Source organism: Benincasa hispida, chromosome 1 (genome assembly GCF_027475165.1).
Source record: "Benincasa hispida cultivar pf3 chromosome 1, pf3_genome.v1.1, whole genome shotgun sequence".
Lineage (NCBI taxonomy): Eukaryota > Viridiplantae > Streptophyta > Magnoliopsida > Cucurbitales > Cucurbitaceae > Benincasa > Benincasa hispida.
Genome location: NC_143478.1, coordinates 94,632,164 through 94,652,589, shown reverse-complemented (window position 1 = coordinate 94,652,589; position 20,426 = coordinate 94,632,164). Strand labels below are relative to the sequence as shown.

Below are 20,426 nucleotides of genomic sequence, written 5' to 3'. Positions count from 1 at the left end.
CAAACCTTGTTGAAAAAAAAAATCTAGAAATGAGATTAATTATATATGTATGTAATATCTTCCATTCACTAAATTTGATTCAATTTTTCAGTTAATTGAAATATTAAAATAAATTTAAAATATAAAATCTAAAGAAAAATTAAATAATTAATAGTATTTATTACTACTTTGAATTATATGCATATGATAACGCAAGGCGACATGAGAAATCTAAAGTTTCCAAAATTAAGATCGTAGGGGTTACCGTAGGGTGCAAGCTTCGATATTTGCTTATGTGAATACCGATATTTCTATCTTAGAATGGATGGAGGTGCTTCGTTAGTTGTGGCTTAGTCCAATCTAATAGATACCATCTAACCCACGGGTGTGAAAAACTGAATTGAATCGACGGACCAAACCGGTTCTATTAAGGTAGGATCTATGAAGCAAAGATACTTCATGTGAGACAAAGAATCTATATCAGAGTATCGGATATCGATACTTCCTATATAAGTATCTGACACGTGATTTGACGTATCTATTTCTACACGTACATTTTTTTAAAGAAAAAAGACAAACAACTCATCTAATTTTTCCCAATCTAAAACTAGGCAACCTATTTAAAAAGTTCACTACTTGAGTCCAAATCTAAAAGAAAAAAAATAAATAAAAGACCAAACCCTAGAATCATCTAATCTTCATCTTCACATTTGAGTCCACCGAAATATAAACCATTTAGATATCTTCAACAATTCAATAAAAAAGTTCTTCGTTTATCTTCATATTTCTCCCTCTAATCTTCTTCTTCTTTGTAATATGAGTCATTTTTCTATTACATTTTATTAACTATTGTACTTCAACATCTTAGATGTTGCCTTTTTTATATTGTATTTCAGTGTTTGTATTCTATTTTGTGTCGTTGTTATTAAATTGTATGTTAAATTTATCTATATCCTAGATTTTTGTTTAAGAAAAAGAAAATGTATCTTCAACGTATGAGTATCCTCGTTTTTTATAAATATATATATAAAAATGACGTATCCTTAGACATATCTGTATCTTAGTTTTTAGAAATTGACGAATTGTCGTATATGTGTAGGAAAAATCAGAAGTATTTGAAATCTTCAAGAGATTTAAGATACGTGTGGGGAATGAAAAAAACCTTACAATCAAGGCCATGAGAACCGATCGAGGTGGTGAATTCACATCGAAAAGACATCCAATGTCCGTTAACAGTCCCGAGGACACCGCAACAAAATGGCATGGTGGAGAGGAAGAATCTTACAATCTTGAACATGGCAAGAAGCATGCTAAAGAAAAAGAAGATGTCGAGGGAATTTTGGGCAGAGGCAGTAGCTTGTGCGGTTTATTTGACAAATCGAGCGCCAACCAAAAGTGTGCTTCACAAGACGCCTCAAGAAGCATGGAACGGAAGAAAGCTCGAGATTAGTCACTTCAAGGTGTTTGGGAGTATTGCATATGCTCATGTGTCAGAAGAAAAAAGGACCAAGCTCGATGATCGAAGCGAGAAACTCATCTTCATCAGCTATGATGCAAGTTCAAAAGGTTATCATCTTTACAATCCTTTGAATGGGAAGGTAATGATTAGTCATAATGTTTTTTTTTTATGAGGAAGCCTCTTGGGATTGGAATATACAAGAGGAGGAGTATCATTTCCTTCCATATTTTGAAGAAGACGATGAAAATGAGCCGACCAGGGATGAAATGGGTGAAGGTTTGCCCATTCCAGTGCCACCTCATTCGATCGATCGATCATCATCTGAAGGTTCATCCAGCAATTCGGAGAACGAAATTGGTCCAAGAGAAATTCGAAGTCTACGGGAACTTAATGAGGTAAATGAAAATCAAAATGACATAATTCTCTATTGTCTTTTTGGTGATCGTGAGCCTATTAGTTTCCAAGATTGTTTGAACTCATTTGATGTGAATTCACCACCTCGATCGATTCTCATGGCCTTAATTGTAAGGTTGCTTTCATTCTCCACACGTGCCTCAAATCTCTTGAAGATTTCAAATACTTCTGATTTTTCCTTCAAAAAGTACACCCATGTTTTTCTAGAAAAATCATCAATAAAGAGAAGGAAATATTTACATTTATCTTGAGACTCTGGTTTGATCATTCCACACACATCGGCATGGATGAGTTCTAAAGGCTTTTTTGCTCTTGTCATAGACTCCTTTGGAAAACTACTTCAATGATGTTTGCCAAGCAAACACCCTTCACACACTTGGTTTGCCTTGTGAATGTGTGATAAACCTCGCACCATCTTCTTCTTTGACAAATCTTCTAAACTTCCAAAATTAAGGTGCTTGAACCATAGATTCCATAGCCAAGAGAGATCTTCATAACACGTCTTAAAGAATTTTGGAACATCATTACATATATTCAAAGGAAACATTCGGTTTTTTATCATGGAGACTTTAGCAATAAGTCTCTCATGATTATCCTTTAAATACAAACAATTGTTTTTCATTTGAACTTCAAAACCTTTCTCTAACAATTGTGCTACACTCAATATATTATTTTTTATATTGGGAACGTAATAAACATTTGTGATATATTGATTTTCTCCATTTTTTAACCGAATGAGAATTTTACCTATTCCTTTGATGACGGTCAAAGAATTTTCTCCAAAGGAAATATTACCTTTCTCCATCTCGTTCAACTCCACAAACATCTCGCGTTTTCCACACATGTGATTTGAGACTCCTGTGTCAAGATACCACATACTATCTTGACACTTTTCTTCTCCCTTTGAAACCATAAATAAGGTTCCATTCTCCTCTGCATAATTGAATTGCCTTTGATGGGCTTTTGATGTGCTAGTGGTTGATCGGTCCTAATGCTTTCGATCAATCGACTCTGTTTGAGATGAGTAACATTCATTCGCATAATGTCCATATTTGTTACAACTATAACATGTTACCTGAGATTTATCTCTCCCAGACCTTCCACCATGTCTTCCATGACCTCGACCTCCTCTTTCTCTTGAGGATTTAGACGAGTTTTGAGAAACATCGGTGTTGGCTTCACCTCTTCCACCATGGCCTCGACTACCACGACCTCTTCCACCTCCACGACTATTCTTCTCCTTTTTCACACGATCGGCTCCTCTATGAGTCGATTGGAGCTTGTCCTATGTCGCTTTTGACGTCTCCACATTGGCGATGGTCTCAAACGTATCTTCGTCCACCGATTGATACAAGATATAAACGGCCTTCTTGTCCTTCTTTCTTTTCTTCTTTAACGCATCTCTTTGCACTTGATCGGCTCCAGCTTCTGCCTCTTGGAAAACGTTCTCCACGATCTCCCATACGTCCTGTGCTCCTAGTAACGCTTTTATCTTTATGCTCTAATTGTCATAGTTGAGCTTGGTAAGCATTGGTAGTTGAAGTGAATCTATCCCACCGTTGGCCATTTTTCTCTCAATATTTTCTACTAGCTCCTATACTACTATGTTAGAAAAAAAAAACGTGGAGGACAAATATGATAAATGAGAGATATATTTTCCATTCAACTAAGCATGCCTTTATATAGGCTTACAAACATAACCATAGGAATGTCAATAGTTTAAAGCTATAAATGTCATCAAATGCTCATAACTCACATAACTCCTATAACTCAAAAATCACTATTGATTATAAAAAACTAAAAGTCACACTAAATGCCACAAATAAAGTTTAATAATGACAAACTTTTCAACAATATGAGCATGAATTTCTAATAATATTTTAGGAGAATGCGACAATAATAGCAGTGATTCAAGGTTGGAGTAGTTCAATAACAACAGTGTTTTCTGAATAAGGGAGGGGATTAGTAATTGTCGATGATCAGTTTTGGCTCTTGTTTTTCAAAATGTTGCTAGTTGTCAACGACTGTTGTTTGCTTGATTATCTGTCTAATTTAAAGGGTTAAATGGTAGTTGTCAATGACCAATGTAAAAAATTCTTGTGCCATCTATTTGAAAATCTTTATTAGATGGCCAATGTAAAAAACTCTTGTGCCATCTAAACTGTGATTACTGTGATATAAACACACTTTTGCACCTAAGTTGTTAAGCTAAAATAAATTGATATGAAATTTTATTGCAGTTAATTGTTCTTTCTAAATCTACAAACTTGGATTATGAGTAGGGGTTAAGTTGTTCACTTGGTGTTGTTAGTTTTTCATGTACCTATGGTTAAAACTTATTTCAAAATGGATAGAAAACTTTGACCTACAAGACAAGCTTGTCATTCACAAGGTGAGAATGAACAAAATTTAAGACATAAAACTCTCATTGTTGTAATGAAGTTTTGAACTTAGTTGCAATGAAAGAACTAGCTTCATAATAAGTAAACTTGCATTGAACTGATATAGCTCAAACATGTTTGGATTTAGAGAACTTGATAAAGATTGTTAATTTATTTTTTCTTCTTTGTGGTTCAACTTTATTTCTCACTCTTACTAGTGTTTGCAATAAAACTCTCATTGTTCAACTTTGTTTGACAAGTATCAATTCTATTTTTAGTTCTCTTATGCTTTTGCTTCATATGGTCTGTTGAATTCATCCATGAAAGAGCATCAAATTTAAGAGCTCCCCTCCCATCATTTTGATTTCACATCATGTTTGTATTTTTTGCTAAAGTAATGATATTTATTTGAAATATTTATGTCTGGGTATTTAAATATATGTTTAGTGTATGGATTGCATATTTTTAAGTAGGAAGAGGAAGAAGTCTTCTCTTCTTGATAGAAATTTGTTCATATTTTTTCTTTGGATGTACAAAGCCATTTTGATTACATTTTTCTTTTCAGAAACAAAAAGAAGAAACAAACAGGTGCTGATTTTTTTTTTTTTTTTAAAAAAATAACTTTTTGTGCATTTGTTGTCTTTGTTCTAATGTTTGATTTAATATGGCTTCTTTAATCTTGAGATATAGGTTTTTAACTTATCCGTGTGCATGATAAATAACAAATATTGTATTCTTGTAGGAAAACTCTCAAGAATATTTAAACTAGCATTATCTTTTCGATGAGTGAAGAAATTCATGCTTACTTTGTACTTTTTTGGTTTTATAGGTGGATGGAGTGTGGCTTTGCATATCTGAAAATGGTCTAAAGCCTATTTTGGTTCTAATCTTTTGGCTTTGGTCCACATTGGCCATTGATGATAACATATCCCCTCCTAAACTACCCTCTTAATCTGGAAGAAGATATGGCTACAACAGTTACTAACCTTTTCGTTGGTACTTATTGCCTACTAACCTACTTAAACTGACTAGAAATCCTGATAACAATAAACATGTATATAATATTCAACAACCAACAGTCATAACCAATAGGGTCTCACATATAGCTAACATATACAAAATGTACATAACACAATGCCCTGTGGCCCCAACTAGTTAACCTAGTCCCTATATGCACAAAACATATGCACAAATATTTACAGGCAACCAGCTAAACTGTTCTAATACTAGAGTCCTGACTTTGAATGGCAGAGCAACAGCAGAGTTATCTTTTGGGGAGTTGACCGCTACTAGCAGAAAGAAAAGTATTTTAAACGAGGTGAGCTCTTAGCCTAGTGAGTGACTTAATAAACATAATTCTCATGTTTAAGATTGGATTTCAAAAACTGTATATTGAAATATAAAATCTTTCCAAGTAGCTATACATGAAAAACTTTGAAACATAACATGTCAGGAAACATAATTAAATTGATCCTTCATTGAGAGAGAACCCTATTGTTCAATCCCTCAACATCAAGCCTTAGTGAAGAGAGAATCCTTTTACTCAATCCTTCGTCGTCAAATACCTACGTGCACGTAGTTATATCTAAGTACCATCATACCTTAGGTACAACTACTTAGATACTTTCTCTAAGTCGTTCAGTACCGAGCTTGATGTATCAAAAATCTCTTTTACTGAATCATGTATGCTTAAATCATAATAACATGAGCTAAGTTCAGCATTCAAGCTCTAAATATAACTACCAACCTATGCTTCAAGTTTTTGATATAATTTCTAACTAAAACATGTTATAAAACTTCTCTTTAAAGAGCTAGTATGCGTTTAAACACATCATGCTTTATAACTTCATTAACTTGCACGCTTTGGTATCATAAGTTCATAAGTAGTTTTCTTGGAAAACTCTTTGTAAAATAACTAGCATGAGATTAATATTTCATTTGAAACATGGATTTCTAAGAACATCATAAACACGTAGTCAGTCACAGCTTTGGCAATTCTTTAATGGATGATAAGCTTCCCCTATTGGTCTCAATCCTGTGGACAGAACATTATACTTTAGCTACTAGAAATGGTCTCCCTTTTAAGACTAACTTCCATAAACAAACTCTTGACCTTCTCATCAAAGTTACCTCACCTCCAAACGCATACCTCCTAGATGTTAAACAGTTTGAAAAATTTCAAGATTTCAAGCTTGGCTAGGCGGCAGCACATTGTGTCATCGCACACCTCACTCGACCCTTCCTTGTCTTAGGCATTCCACTTGCTGCACACCAATGCCTATGCCTTCCCCTAGGCATCCAAGACACCTGTGGTCACCCACATAGCCCCACGCACATCCCCAATGCACACTAAGGCTTGCTTCTACCTGAGCACATGCATCCATCCTTGAGCTGTTAGCTTATTCAACTCCAGCAACTGCCTACTTGTTTAAAAAAATCAAGAATTAACTTACGCTTTAAATAACTCATTTTCCAAGACTTTTCATAAAAAATTTCCTTCTACAAAATTGTTCAAAATTGTCTTAACATGTTTAACTTAAAATTTGAGCTCATACTTATTCGCGGTTTGGCTAAAGATTTTAAATCTTTAGCACTGGCCCTGGATTACTCGAGAGCTCGACCTTCTTTCAATTTCTTCAAATTTCCAACTCATTCTCATTGGTTCTTCTTTCAAAAGCCCTACCTTATTAACTAGACTTCTTCAACTTTCAGATGGCCTTGGCTCAATTTCTTGAGTAGTTTACTCAAAAGAAGCTCTTGAATTCAGCCTTCCTTTTTATACTTGAGTCTGCCAACCATGCATCACTTAATAAGCTACCACATCAACCATTAAATGGAATTAAACCACAAAATCAGAACAACTGAACTTCTTTTACCGGTGTTTAATGCTGATCACCTTCCCTTTTCCATCAACGCAAGCCTTGACTTCAGCTAACATCCACACATGACAGCCCTTTCACTTATGCCATCCCCAATAATGCATGCCTTAGGACCAACGCTTGTACACTTCATGCCTTATCCAACATCCTACTTAAGGCTGACGCCTTGGCTCCTTGGCTTGCTATACCATTGCATCACCTAGCTCTTAGCCTCGCAAGAGCTGCACGATGCATCAACCTTTGACCATCGCACAACACCTAGCTAGCACTCAAGTCAATGCCTCATCATGCTAATGCCCAAGGCTTTGCCTTGTCGCACGCCCACAATGCATGCTAACCTCCAAGGCTCCCTGTTCTCGCGTGCCTCCATAAGCAAACAAGCCCTCGGCCAATACCCTCCCTTGATCGCATGCACTAGTGTCATCACTTAACCTTGTGTCAATGCCTAGACAGCCCGCCTTGTCTTGCATCCTTACCTTGCCAATGCTTAGCACACCCTTGACATTGCTTGGCTTCTTAGTTGTATGTCCTCTCGACCAACGCATGGCTTCAACCTAAAGCACAGCTTCTTAGCTAATGCCAATGCCTCACCTACATGCCTAGGCTGCCTCGCGCATGCCTTGCGCTCAACGCTCGCCTTCCTTGCGGCCAACTACTAATTTACCATCAGCACTTTTCTTCATGCCCACACAACTTCAAAAGAACATGGCTGTCGCATACCCTTGTCAACACATATGTGATAACCAGTAGAAATACAAGTTATTGTAGTCTCTTATTTAGAATTATGAGGGCTAACAAGTAGAATATGCAATGATTATATTAAGAATTCATGTGAAAAGTGAGCTTGCTTTGATCAACATAGGAAATCTCTGCTAACCCAATATTATGCATTATTCTGCGTCGAAATGTCTATTTTTGTAACTATCGTAGGAATCTATCACATGTAGTGAACGCCAGACCATCGCAAGGGTGATCACGTACGTTCATTGCATGGATGTTGCGGCTATTGATCGCATGCGTTCATCGCATGGATGTTGCGGCTACAAAGTAATAACCATGATAGAAGGGTTATCGCAAGTTTGGTAGAATGCGACGGTACTATTGCAAAAACAAGCATGAACGTATACCTTAGGAGTACCAAAAAGATGATGTTGACATTTCACCTACCACGCCGTTAGTGACAGAGGTTCAGAGTTGGATGATCATGCCATTAGTGGCAGAGATTCAGAGCGGGACTATTAATGCTGTCAGCGATTTAGCTCTATAAATAGAGCCTTAGAGCTCAAATTCAAAGCATCCAAGCTTCTGCCTTAAGGCAGATCCTTGTGATCATAGATGAGAGCGTGAAAAGACATTCTTTGAGAGTTCTTCATTCCTTCATCCATTTCGAGTGACGACTGAAGCTTTGTTGGAGATAGATCTCGAGAGAGACTACTCCACCACCCATCTATGGCACCACCGGAAGCTTTGACACACATCTGATGGAAGCAAGAGATTCCCTACATCTAACCCTCCACCTCTCTTCTTATCTCTGTATTATATTACATTTTGACTTCAGACATTAATACATTTTGTAATCAATGCATCTCTTTATTTCCTTCGACTCCATCTTCATTAACTTCTTCTTTATCATCCCTTACTTTCATTGTAACGAACTAAGTAAGATTGCAAGAATATCGCATACTCAATCATGCGGCATAGACATATGAAGCATGTAGCAAACCACCAAGATGTGTGTGTTACGCGAATATAGTGAATAATCCTCTTTGTTTAGTGTAAGGCTGTGGCAACGCTTGTCTATGAGCGGTCACAATGCTTGTCTATGAGCTGATCAGCGGCGACTAACTGCCCGAGAGGGTAAGTAGTGGAATTGACTAAGCAAAGTAAACAGTGTTCCTAGAGATAGGAATAATTTTATGTTCAACCATACTTTATGTGATCATCTTGTCTTATGGCATCATTCATCATTTGGACATACTTGGGAGAGTAGTCTAAAGACCAAATCTAGGCTTGAGAGAGTCAGATTGGATCGCATAAGAAAGAGTAGAAACTTAGGAATAAGTTCTATCTGCTATTTACACATTGCATGCGCCCTAGAAATAGGATATGGTAGTATGCGGTCACCTTGTCTTATGTGTGTTAGATCGCATAAGCAAGAATAGATACTTAAACATAAGTCCTATCGACATTTTTGTATATGCATCGCATGCATATATTTGTGTATAGCATGATCGCATAACTTGTGTTGGTTGGGATTACCCTTGCGATCAAGCTTAATGATGCGGTGAATTTAACCCCTCCATCATTTTATCTATTTTTCCATGCAACTTATTACGCATTAGTTGTCGTGTCTCTACTAACTCTCATAGTCATACTTCCATTGCTTAATCTGTTTAGTTAGGAGTAGGAGTAACGTATAGTCCTTTAACTTCATTATTCTTTCATTCATCGCCGCAAACACATTACTTCCCAACATTTAGTTACAAGTCCCTGAGTTCGACTTCAGATTACCCCGAGAAACTTGCGATCTCGTTATACTTGGCGAGAAAGTAAGAAAACTTGTGGCAAGAACGCATGGTCATCGCATATATTCTTAAAGGCATATTGTATATTTCTTAGTCTAATGCATGATCATCGGCGCATAAAATCAACGCATATCATAAGATGCACGCATATTTATTCTCCATTTTCCACGCACCAATATGTCCACATGCATCCATCTCGACCACCATGGTGTGCACAACTGCAACACTTAGCAAAAATTTTCCTCTTGAAAGGCTAACACATACTTATCTGAGAGTCATGTTTCAATACTTAACTTTTCCTTATTTACTTTCTTATTCTTCACCCATTTCCCTACAATTTGACATTAACTCATAAGTTAACCCATTTATCATACAATCATATCAATAAACATATTTAAGTATGGAAAGTAGGGTTCAGATTTATAAATGATACATTAGGCACCACTGTTGCATGGGCGACTAATAAAGTCAAAATATGCAAGCATTCTTTTTCCCAACTTGGTTGCAGTATTTTATGTGGATAATAATGATAATATGGTTTATTAGTTGATGTATTTTATGAGATAAAAATTATGATATTTTTGTTTTTGTTAGGTGAATAGCTTTTTAATAGGTTTTTCTCAGCTATTAAAAATGCTATAATATGGTTATCTTAGCATTTCTTTTCAGCTATTAAAAATAGTATAAAATAGTTTTGGCAACATTTTTTTTATGCTATTAAAAATGCTATGAAAGAGAAAAACACTGGGTTTTTGGCTTACACTATGAAATGCTTTCATAGCATGATAATTCTGCAATAAAAAATTGACTTTTTATAACACATGTTATATCAAACAAAAAATGCTATCAAAAGTATTGGACTTTCATAACGTCGCCTATGATAACGTCTCCAAAAATGCAATTAGAAGTCTACAATAGCATTTTTGACCTGCTATTGTATGTGATATTTGTTGTACTGGCACTAAAATTTTTTTAATCGCTTAGTAGAAGATCTAACATATCTTACAACATTTTGCACACTAGATATCAGATCATGCAATTCTTTCAATCCCTCATTAAGAATCAAGTTCATAATATGAGCACAACATCTCATGTGTAATAATTCACCATCTAAAATAAGAGAATTCCAAATCTTTAGTTTTCTCTTCATATATGAGATTGACGAATCATTTGAAATTGCATTATCAATAGTAATTGAAAAAACTTTATCAATACCCCAATTCAATAAAAACATTCAATTACATACCAATTGTCTCTCCCTTATGATTAGGCACTTAATAAAAATTTAATATTCTTTTCTGTAAATTCCATTCAGAATCAACAAAATATGTTGTAAGAACCATGTAATTGATGTTCTATAAGGAAGCCCAAGTATCTGTTGTTAGGCTCACTCCTTTATCAAACAACTTAACAACTGATTGTTCCAAAATAGATTTTTACTTCCCTTGACCTAATCCCAGGCCTAATTCAGTTTAACCTTTATGTTCTCGTAATAAAATAAAAGGTGTGTTTGGTTCACCAACATTAGTTAAGTTGAGTTGGTATAATCAATGTTTGGCCCATCAACTCTAAATGTTAGTGGAGTTGAGTTGGTATATTTTACCAACTCACTCCAACTCTCCCTTCTTCCAATGTTTTCAATGGCTCCACCCATCGAGTACTGTCAGCGACTATCACTCCACATTGCGGGAACAAACTCCATGCTCCGACAACCACCTCCAATGACAACTCCACTGACCAACTCTGACAACCAATTTCGAATTCTAGTAACCACCTCTGATGACAACTCCTATGACCCAAGTCCAATGACCATCTTCATGCGACCAACTTTGACAACCAATTTTAGCTCTAGCAATCACCTCCAACAATAATCTCCAATGAAAAACTTCGACATAGGCTCCGACAACCACCTTCAACTACAAACTCTAACGAAAATCACCTTCGACTAACACCTTTGAGCGAGCAACTCCACCGACCAACTTCAGGCTTCGACAACCACCTCTGACGAAAAAAACTTCGACAACCAATTCCAATACCACATTCATGCGACCAACTTCAATCTCCAAAACCACCTCTAACTATAAACTCTAGCAAAAATCATCCTCGATGATATACTTCGACAACTACCTTCGTGCAACCAACTTCAAGGTCCGGAAACCGCATTTGATGACAAACTCCAACGACCAACTCTAGTACCACCTTCAAGCAACCAACTTGAGGCACCGAAAACCACCTCCAACTACAAACTTAAGAGAAATTCATCTTGATTATCAACTTCGATAACCACTTTTGACTATTATAAGACTGATGATTGTTAAAGTATGTTGTACGGTTGTTGATTATATAAATAATAGTATTAGTCTACCTTAAGTGCAATATTAATATGTATAAATTTTTAAAATATATTTTTATTTAATTGAATTCACATATCAAACGAATTTTAATATATTTGGAAAAGTATGTATATAGTTGAATAGTATATAACATATATTAAAAAAATAGAAAAATGGAGAATTTTTTCTTGGAACATTTTATGGCAAGAAATAGTGAAAAATAGAGATTTGTTCTCTGATAATCCTCTAAATTTGGAGGAATTGAAAATGGAATTGTTGAAGAAATATGGTGGCATTCCATTGGCTGCTAAATAATGGGGAAAATTAAATTAAAAAAATCATGACAGTGTAATAATACAGAGCAACAATAAGAAGAAGAATAAAAAGAAGATGATGATGATGAAATTCATGGAGAAAAATTAGGAATCAAATATTTTGATTTTTATTTCGTTTCCCATTTTAGTTAACTATATTCCTGCAAGAAATGTAGTGTATTCATTATCAAAAAATATAAATAAAGAAAAAACTTTAAAAACTAAAAGGAAAAAAATTGCAATCCATATTTTATTCAACACAAATATGGATAGAATTATTTAATAAAAAAAATTAAAACAAAAATAGTCATTATAAAAGCAGATTATTTAGAGTTAAAAAAACTACACCAAATACTCTAGACATATGAACTCAACTCTACACCCCTAAATATCGACATATGAACTCATACCAAATAACTTTGCATCCCAAACACAGATAAATGAACTTTATAGATATATAAACTTCACAGACATATGAATTAAGATATTATATCTCACTTAATAGTCAAATCACATATAAAATCTTGACGTTTACTGTTGCACTTTAATGGGAGGTGGGACAAAAAAGTAAATTCTTTTTTCTTTTTTTTGTACTTCTACATGCATTTATTATAACAATAGATTATTTTCATGGGATTACCTTTTGCTTGGGCTTACCGATTGTTTTTTTAGGTAATTTCAATACGTAGAACTTTTAAGATAATTAAGTGTTTAGCAACATTTTTAAAGAATTGCAAATATAGCAAAATCAAGTAATGATACACTACAAGAATTTTGGGCTTTAATGTCGGTTGAAAAAAGTAAAACCGGATGTATAATGTCGGTTTTAAACCGACATTAAAGATAGACTACAATGTCGGTTTAAAACCGACATTAAAAGTCCCCATTTACTTTTTAACTTTAGTAAAAAATATCTCTCTTTCATTTCACTACCTTTCTTCTCTCCATTCTCACTTCTCTCTTACAAACTCTCTCTTCCCCTTGACCATACCAATCTTCACCAAGAAGTCGCTCGCCATCCTATCGTCTATTTGTCATCCAGATCTTGTTGTTTGCGTGTCAGTCGGTCGTAGGGTTCAGTGGAGGTGGGGCGTGTGTCGTCCAGCTCGTCGCCCAGTCATCTATTTTATTGTCCAGGTATGGTTGTTTGTGTGTCAGTCCGTCGTAGGGTTCAGTGGAGGTAGATCATGTGTCGTCCAACTCGTCGTCTAGCAGTCTATTTGTCATCTAGATCTGGTGGTTCGCATGCCAGTCTGTCGTGGGCTTCAGTGGAGATGGGTCGCCAATCGTCAAATCTAGTAGTTCAGCTTGCCATCCAGCTCGTTCGGGTCATGGAGGTGGGTCCCAGTGTTGGATCTGTAGATTTAGTCGTGAGTCTTCTGATCTTTAGAAGTGGGTCGTGGAGGTGGGTCGCTGGCATTCGAGTCGTCTGGGTGGTAGGCTTTTTCGATCTGTAGAGGTGGGTCGCAGACGTTCCAGTCGTTCACGTCGTTCGGGTCATGGAAGTGGATCGCTGACGTTGGATAAAATCTGTTTTTTTTAGGTTTTTTTTTTACGTATTTTTCCTTATTTTTTTATAATAAATACATTTATTGATTTCATCTTTTTTTGTGATTAACATAGTATTTTTTTTCCCCTTCTTTTTACTGGTTTTTTTCCTTCTTAGACTTGTTGGGGTTCCATCCAATTTGTTGATTTCATCTTGTATGATTAATGGGTGCACTTATTACTCTTCCATTTTTCTTTCAATTCGTAAGATTAATTTCTTTCTAATTGAAGAAATTTGGTTGTATTGTTCAACGATGTGCTATTTATCTGAATCTCAGGAGATTTTCAGCTTGTGTGCAAAGCCTTGCGAATGTGAAAATATCATAACTATGGTTTTCGACATTAAGAAGTATGAGGTAATTAACAGAACTTCATGTAAAATAATTGAACCTTTTGAAGAGGAATAGTTTCTTACGTTGTCAGATTCCAACGTTTATACAGAGAGAGATTGAGTTTTGATTTCTACCTATAAATGTTTGCTTCCTAGCCATTTTATTATATTATCTCTGATGAACTCTTTAAGATCAATTCTAATGGTATTATTTGAGATATATGTATTTGATGAACTCTTAGGTTACTTTTAATTACATGATAATATTGCACACATTTTATAGTGATCGATTGATGTTTTAAAGTTATATTGCAGGTGTTTTGTTTTCGATTCACTAATGAGGAGTTCTTCCAAATGAGAAGCAAAGGTACTCTTTAAAACTATTATGCTTAGTCATATGAAAATATTCATGAATAATTATGGAAGTCGATGTAGAAAAGCTTAGAAATTGAGACAAAAAAAATGTTACTTCACAATGAGAATTCCTACTGAATGCCAGCTTATTTTTGCTAATATCAGGGAATAAGTATGTTTCTTTTCATCATCATGGTTGTCAAAATATTGATATGATATGGAGAAATGATATCTTATCTTGCCGTGTTTATCTTTGACACTGGTAAGTAATTTATAGTGTATCTTATGTGTCCCCAAGTAAATATTTTCCTATAATAGCAACAACGTTCAACATGAAACTTAGAAATAAGGATTTATTTAATTTGTTTCAGAGTCCATTGCTATACATTATATCTGTAGAAGTTGTGACCAACATACAACTTCTTTCCTTTCCCTTCCTTTGTTTTGTACTTCTATTTGGAATTTTCTTAATACTCCTATTAGGAGAAGTGCTTGGAAATGGGGAGAATTTTGTCATAAAGAAAATCTTGCAGGACAAACATTATATTACGTGAAAGACATAATAGAGTTGCAAAGAAATCAAGGAGATGGTATGCTTTTCTAAATGCACTCTCTGGGTTTATTGAAAGTTAAAGTATACTATTGTGATTTTGTTTTGGATCATTAGTGAATGGACTTACCAATATCAAGTCAAATTTATGGGATAAAGAGGGATTGACAAGGAGATCCATGTGTGCCAATGGAATACCCTTGGAGTGGATTGAATTATAGCAGTGCAACTACTTCAAGAATCATTGTAAGTGCAAGTCTTTTATGAAACTTATGGGATAAAGTCTTGACACATATGGAACTTCAAAGACAATTGACTTGGTCATTGTCTCCCCTTTGTTAAGAAGATATCACATCTGCAGAAGCCAATATAATTTTGTTATTTATTAAAAAGACATAACTAGTAGGGAAGAACTTATAATAGGTCTTTGTTTAGTTTACTTGAATTATCATTGAATACAGTTAGTTAGTTTTTAACAAGTTTTATTGGATTTGTTTTATGAAGTGTTGAATATTTGTTTTTTGAGAATTTTGGTAGTTCTACTGAGAAGAAGTGGTTGTGGAATATTTTTGGGAGTATGTTTCTTTGAACAGGTTCAAGGTAAATTTTTTGTTTTGTTGTGGTAGCATTGTTATTCTGCCAAAAATTTTCAAAATATAAGAGTAATAAACTTGCTTTATTGATTGTTTGAGAAGCACTTTTAAAACACTTAGGTTAGTAGAATTCTACCTATTGGAGTTTGTTTTCTTGTGTGCTAACATGATCCTTATTTACTTATTTGTTCAAATTGTTGTTTTTTACTTATTTGTTCAAATTGTTGTTCTATCTACTTCGTAGGTGGGAGAATAGTCCTTAGCTCCAGAAATTGACATCAGAAAACTTGGGAATACATTGTTGAATACTATTCATTTATCTTCAGCTTATTTTTAATTATTTTAACCATTTTGTAATTCATTTATTTTGAATGCTATTCTTGTGTGCAACATACCATGTATACTCTACTTGTTCAATGTAGAATATATATGTATACTTCATAGTTGATAAGTTGGAATTTGTTATCTAAACTATATGAAGTTGATTTGGATAAAAAAATATATTTTTATTTTGGTTTTGGAGTTAAATTATTATCCAATTCCTCTTTTGTGACTTATTGGGGATTTGTGAAAGCAATTAAGATTTCCTTTTGTGCATGTAAAAGTAAAAGAGAAATATTACTGATTTGAACGTGCGTAAGCAAAATATATATGTATATATGTGTACTTTTTTTAATGACAAAATGATGACAGACATTTAATATCGACAATTATTAGCAGAAAGTAGGTTTTAAACCGACATTCAAGATGGTGTAGAATTTCGATTTTAAACCGACATTGAAGATAATTAGTACTGAAATTTTGGTCAGCTATAATGTCGGTTTAAAACCGACATTAAAGACTTTTTAGTACATGATCTTCAATGTCCGTTGTCGACCAATATTAAAGCCTTTTAATGTCAGTTTTAAACGATATTCAAGCCAAAAATTCTTGTAGTGATAAGACTCTATCACTGATTGACTTAAATTAATGATACACTCTATCGCTGATAAACTCTAGTTAGTAATATAATCTATCATTGATAGAAGACAAGATATAGATCTAAATTTTGCTATATTTACAAATTCTTATGCATTGTGTTAGATATATCTACTAATACTTTGAGTCCAATTGCTATATTTTAAACAGCCCCAAATAATAAAATGGTCACTTATAGCAATTTCGTTATTCAATTTTAATTATTTTCTTAAGAGTGGACTTGATTGAAAAAACTTCCTACCTCTTCGTAGTAAAAATTGAAACTTTGGAAATGAAATTTAAAAAGATTGTACACTTTAAGCATCAGCTGATAAATTTAACTTTATCTTGACAATATCATATATTTGGATTTGGGTATAATTTTGAGTATAATTCATCATTTTATTAGAACGACTTATACAAATATAATACTATAATATCATATATTTGGATTACAGCCTAGTAGAAATAGGAACCTAATTGATACATGCATAGTTTTATTCCATATTCTAAAGCATTTAGAAGCATTGGCATTTCCATGTGTAAAACATCATTTTGGAGTGTCATCTTTTAGTTTGTGCATAGCCAATCTTTCCTTGTGACTTTGAGTGGGTAATTTGACCTCAGTGGCCACTCCAATGGCTTGAAGAAACATAATAACATACCAACTAAAGTCAATTTGCCACCATTCAAGTCCATGTCTAGCTGAATATTCAAAAGCATGGTGGTTATTGTGCCATCCATCTCCAAATGAAAGCAAACTTAACCACCTAAAGAGGAGGAAGGAAAAAAATACAGATTCAATATAACCCTTGAATTCCATTTGTCAAGTTATTGAATAATACTACAATGATTATGAAATTAATTCTAGAGTATGGAATCATGAGAATAAATACATTGTTAAATGCGTACGAATTAATAGTAAAAAAATATTTTGACATTCACCTACATCAATAAACTATTATTTCTTACAAAAAAAAAAATTGAATAATTTCATTTTTATAAAAATAAAATAGCCAAAATAACATAATATCTATAATGGATATGTATTAATTTTTTTTGTAGTGAGAGGTTCAAATCTTCGTATGTATACTAAAATTATAATTAAAATAATTAATCTGGTACTTAAATTCCCACAATAGAAATTGCTTTTGAAATCACCATATCTAAAGAGTTTGATTTATCGTATTTCTAATCTTTTTAAAACATTTCTGAGACCATCTAAAATTAATTTAATATTTAATTTTATACTTTTAAATCTAATGTTCATTTCATATCAAAATTGATATTAATAATTAAAAAACATGATAAAAAAAATTTTAATTTAACTATTTCAAAATCAATATTCCCAAATATGTCTTTCCTCTTACCAATTATTTGTAGATAAATCAGATGTATTCCATTGCCGTGTTCCCCATCTATGACCTATTGAATTTACCATAAACATTACATGTACAAACATTGTGACCCTCACAAACTGCACAAACAAAAGGTCAAAGTCATATTAGATCAATCTAATTCTTTTTTTTCCACTAAAATATATTGTTTTGAAAAACATTTAATTGCCTCCTAAGTTACACTTATCTTTATACATCTCATATAAGTTTTCAATCATAGCTTATCGTATAATTTTTTTTTTTTTTTTTTTTTTTTTTTTTTTTTGATTAGCATAGAATGCATAAAGATGTGTGCATCTAGTATTGCTAAATTTTTCTTCTCTAAACATGTCAATCTTCATGTTTAACTCAATTATTTACAGGGCATTTGTAAATATGGTAATCAAATTCAAAGTTACAGATATAATACAATACAAAAGAATTTACATAGCAAATTAGTGTTGCATAGCAATCAGATTCAAAGTTACAGATATAACACAATACAAAAGAATTTGCATAGCAAATTAGTGTTGCATAGCAATCAGATTCAAAGTTACAGATATAGCACAATACAAAAGAATTTGTATAGTAAAATATAGATTTTACTTTCGAAGTCTATCAGTGATAGACCATATCGCTAGTAAGAATCTATTGGTGGTAGACTATATCATTGGTAGAAGTCATCAGCGATAGAATCTATCACTGATAAATTTTACTATATTTACAATTATTTAAGAATATTGCTATACACTTAATTTTTTAAGTAAGTTGCTATACACTTAATTACTATCTATAAATGTGCTTCCCAAAGCAATTACTTGAAACCATGGTTAAACAATAGAGATAAAATATATAATTGGAAAATAATTCATTGAATAAGGCAAATATCATTTATGAATTTTAAAGATTGATAATTTGGTGTCCATTTTACATAAATTAAATAAACCATATAATCTCTTGAAAACCTACACATAGCTAAGAGTAAATTTGGAAGTTTATATGCTTACCTATTACACATAAATATAAATTATTTTTTTTAAAGAAAACTTATGTACTAATGCTATTGATATTGGGGATATTTCCCCACTCTAATTTTGTTTTATGCATGTTTTCTTTTTTAAAAAAAAAAAAAAAACAAAAACAATAAAAATGAGATAGATATCGTATTTTACCATTCCCCATATAACAAAAGGGATTCCTCCAATAGCATAGAGCACTACCGCTAGAGCAATTGGATGAAGAAAATATGTCTTTTGAATAAACCTATAAAAACTTTGTTTTTCCAAGTCAACCACATTAGTTGGTCTCCCATGCTTCAAATTCAACATCAACATGTTTCTTTCCATCCCTTTAAAATCTCTAAAGTACTTTGGACAAACTTTTTTTGTCAAAAGGTATGAATCTAATGTCCAAGCAATATGACTAAACCAAAATCCTTCGATAGGACTATGAGGATCTTTTTCGGTATCAACAAATTGATGATGACATCTATGCGTACTCACCCAATCCATCGGATCACCCTAAAATATAGAAAACAAATAAATACTTTTAAAATATAATGAACAAATTGAAATTATATAAAGTTGTTTAATTTTGTTTTAATCTATCTTATACAAATATATATACCAAACCTGTAATGCATGAACGCCACAATAAGCAAACAAATATTCCAACCATTTAGGAAGTTTAAAACTCTTGTGTGAAAGATGTCTATGGTATGAAATAGTTATACCGAAAAGACCTGTGATAACATATAATACGAAGGCAACCCAAAACGCACCCCAAGTGAATTGAAATGGTCCAAAAATACAAGGTATGTGTATAAAGAAGATAACAAATGCAGTAGTTTTGTCTATGTTGTTCCATTTTCCCCTCTCGAATGGCGTTAGAGGTTTCACTAATTCACTTGGTTCTTGTTTTGACACATCCATTTGGAAGGGTTTTCTTTACTCACCACCAAATCCAGCATTTCTATTTATAGTCATTTTAAGTCTCCATATTGATAATCTCTGTCTCCAAAAGGAATAAAATGTTTATATTTAAGAAGTTACATTTTTTAACCAAAGTTACCAAACTATAATTAATTTTTCAAAAATTGTTATTAATAGAATATTTTAACAATTAATCGTTCCACATTATGAAGTGACTTTAAAATCATTGGAAGTACTGATTCTGAGAAAAACAATGAGATTCCGCCCTCTTATTGGCTTGAATTAGTGGTATTTAAGGATAGAAAGGTAATACAAAGATAGTTATAAAGGTAAAACGAATATTTGACCTAGTTGTAATTGCAAACAACTTGTGAATGATCGACTTACATATAATGATTATATTAATGGATTCAACTTGTTCTACAGTGTATAAGAGTGCAACTATAAGTCTATTATGGTTTGACCATAGAGTTTAATTAATTAATCTTGAATCACTAGAAGC

The 20,426-nt window shown here is 33.3% G+C and overlaps 1 protein-coding gene across 1 annotated transcript; it reads right to left on the bottom strand.

Annotated features, from left to right (window-relative positions):
- Positions 1 to 16,949: 16,949 nt before the first annotated feature.
- On the bottom strand, positions 16,950 to 19,942 carry LOC120090256 (palmitoyl-monogalactosyldiacylglycerol delta-7 desaturase, chloroplastic-like). The gene is made up of 4 exons (XM_039047818.2): positions 19,625 to 19,942; positions 19,166 to 19,513; positions 17,988 to 18,094; positions 16,950 to 17,387 (listed from the first exon to the last, which is right to left on the bottom strand). Exons 1-4 carry the CDS (start codon positions 19,922 to 19,924, stop codon positions 17,168 to 17,170), a joined length of 975 nt encoding a protein of 324 aa, XP_038903746.1. The 5' UTR covers positions 19,925 to 19,942; the 3' UTR covers positions 16,950 to 17,167.
- Positions 19,943 to 20,426: the final 484 nt, after the last annotated feature.

Coding starts and splice junctions, on each gene's coding strand:
- LOC120090256 (XM_039047818.2), bottom strand. CDS start 19,924: ATGGATGTGTCAAAACAAGAACCAAGTGAATTAGTGAAACCTCTAACG. Junction 19,514..19,624: donor GTGGCGTTCATGCATTACAG/GTTTGGTATATA, acceptor TCTATATTTTAG/GGTGATCCGATGGATTGGGT. Junction 18,095..19,165: donor CTTTTGTTATATGGGGAATG/GTAAAATACGAT, acceptor TTGTTTGTGCAG/TTTGTGAGGGTCACAATGTT.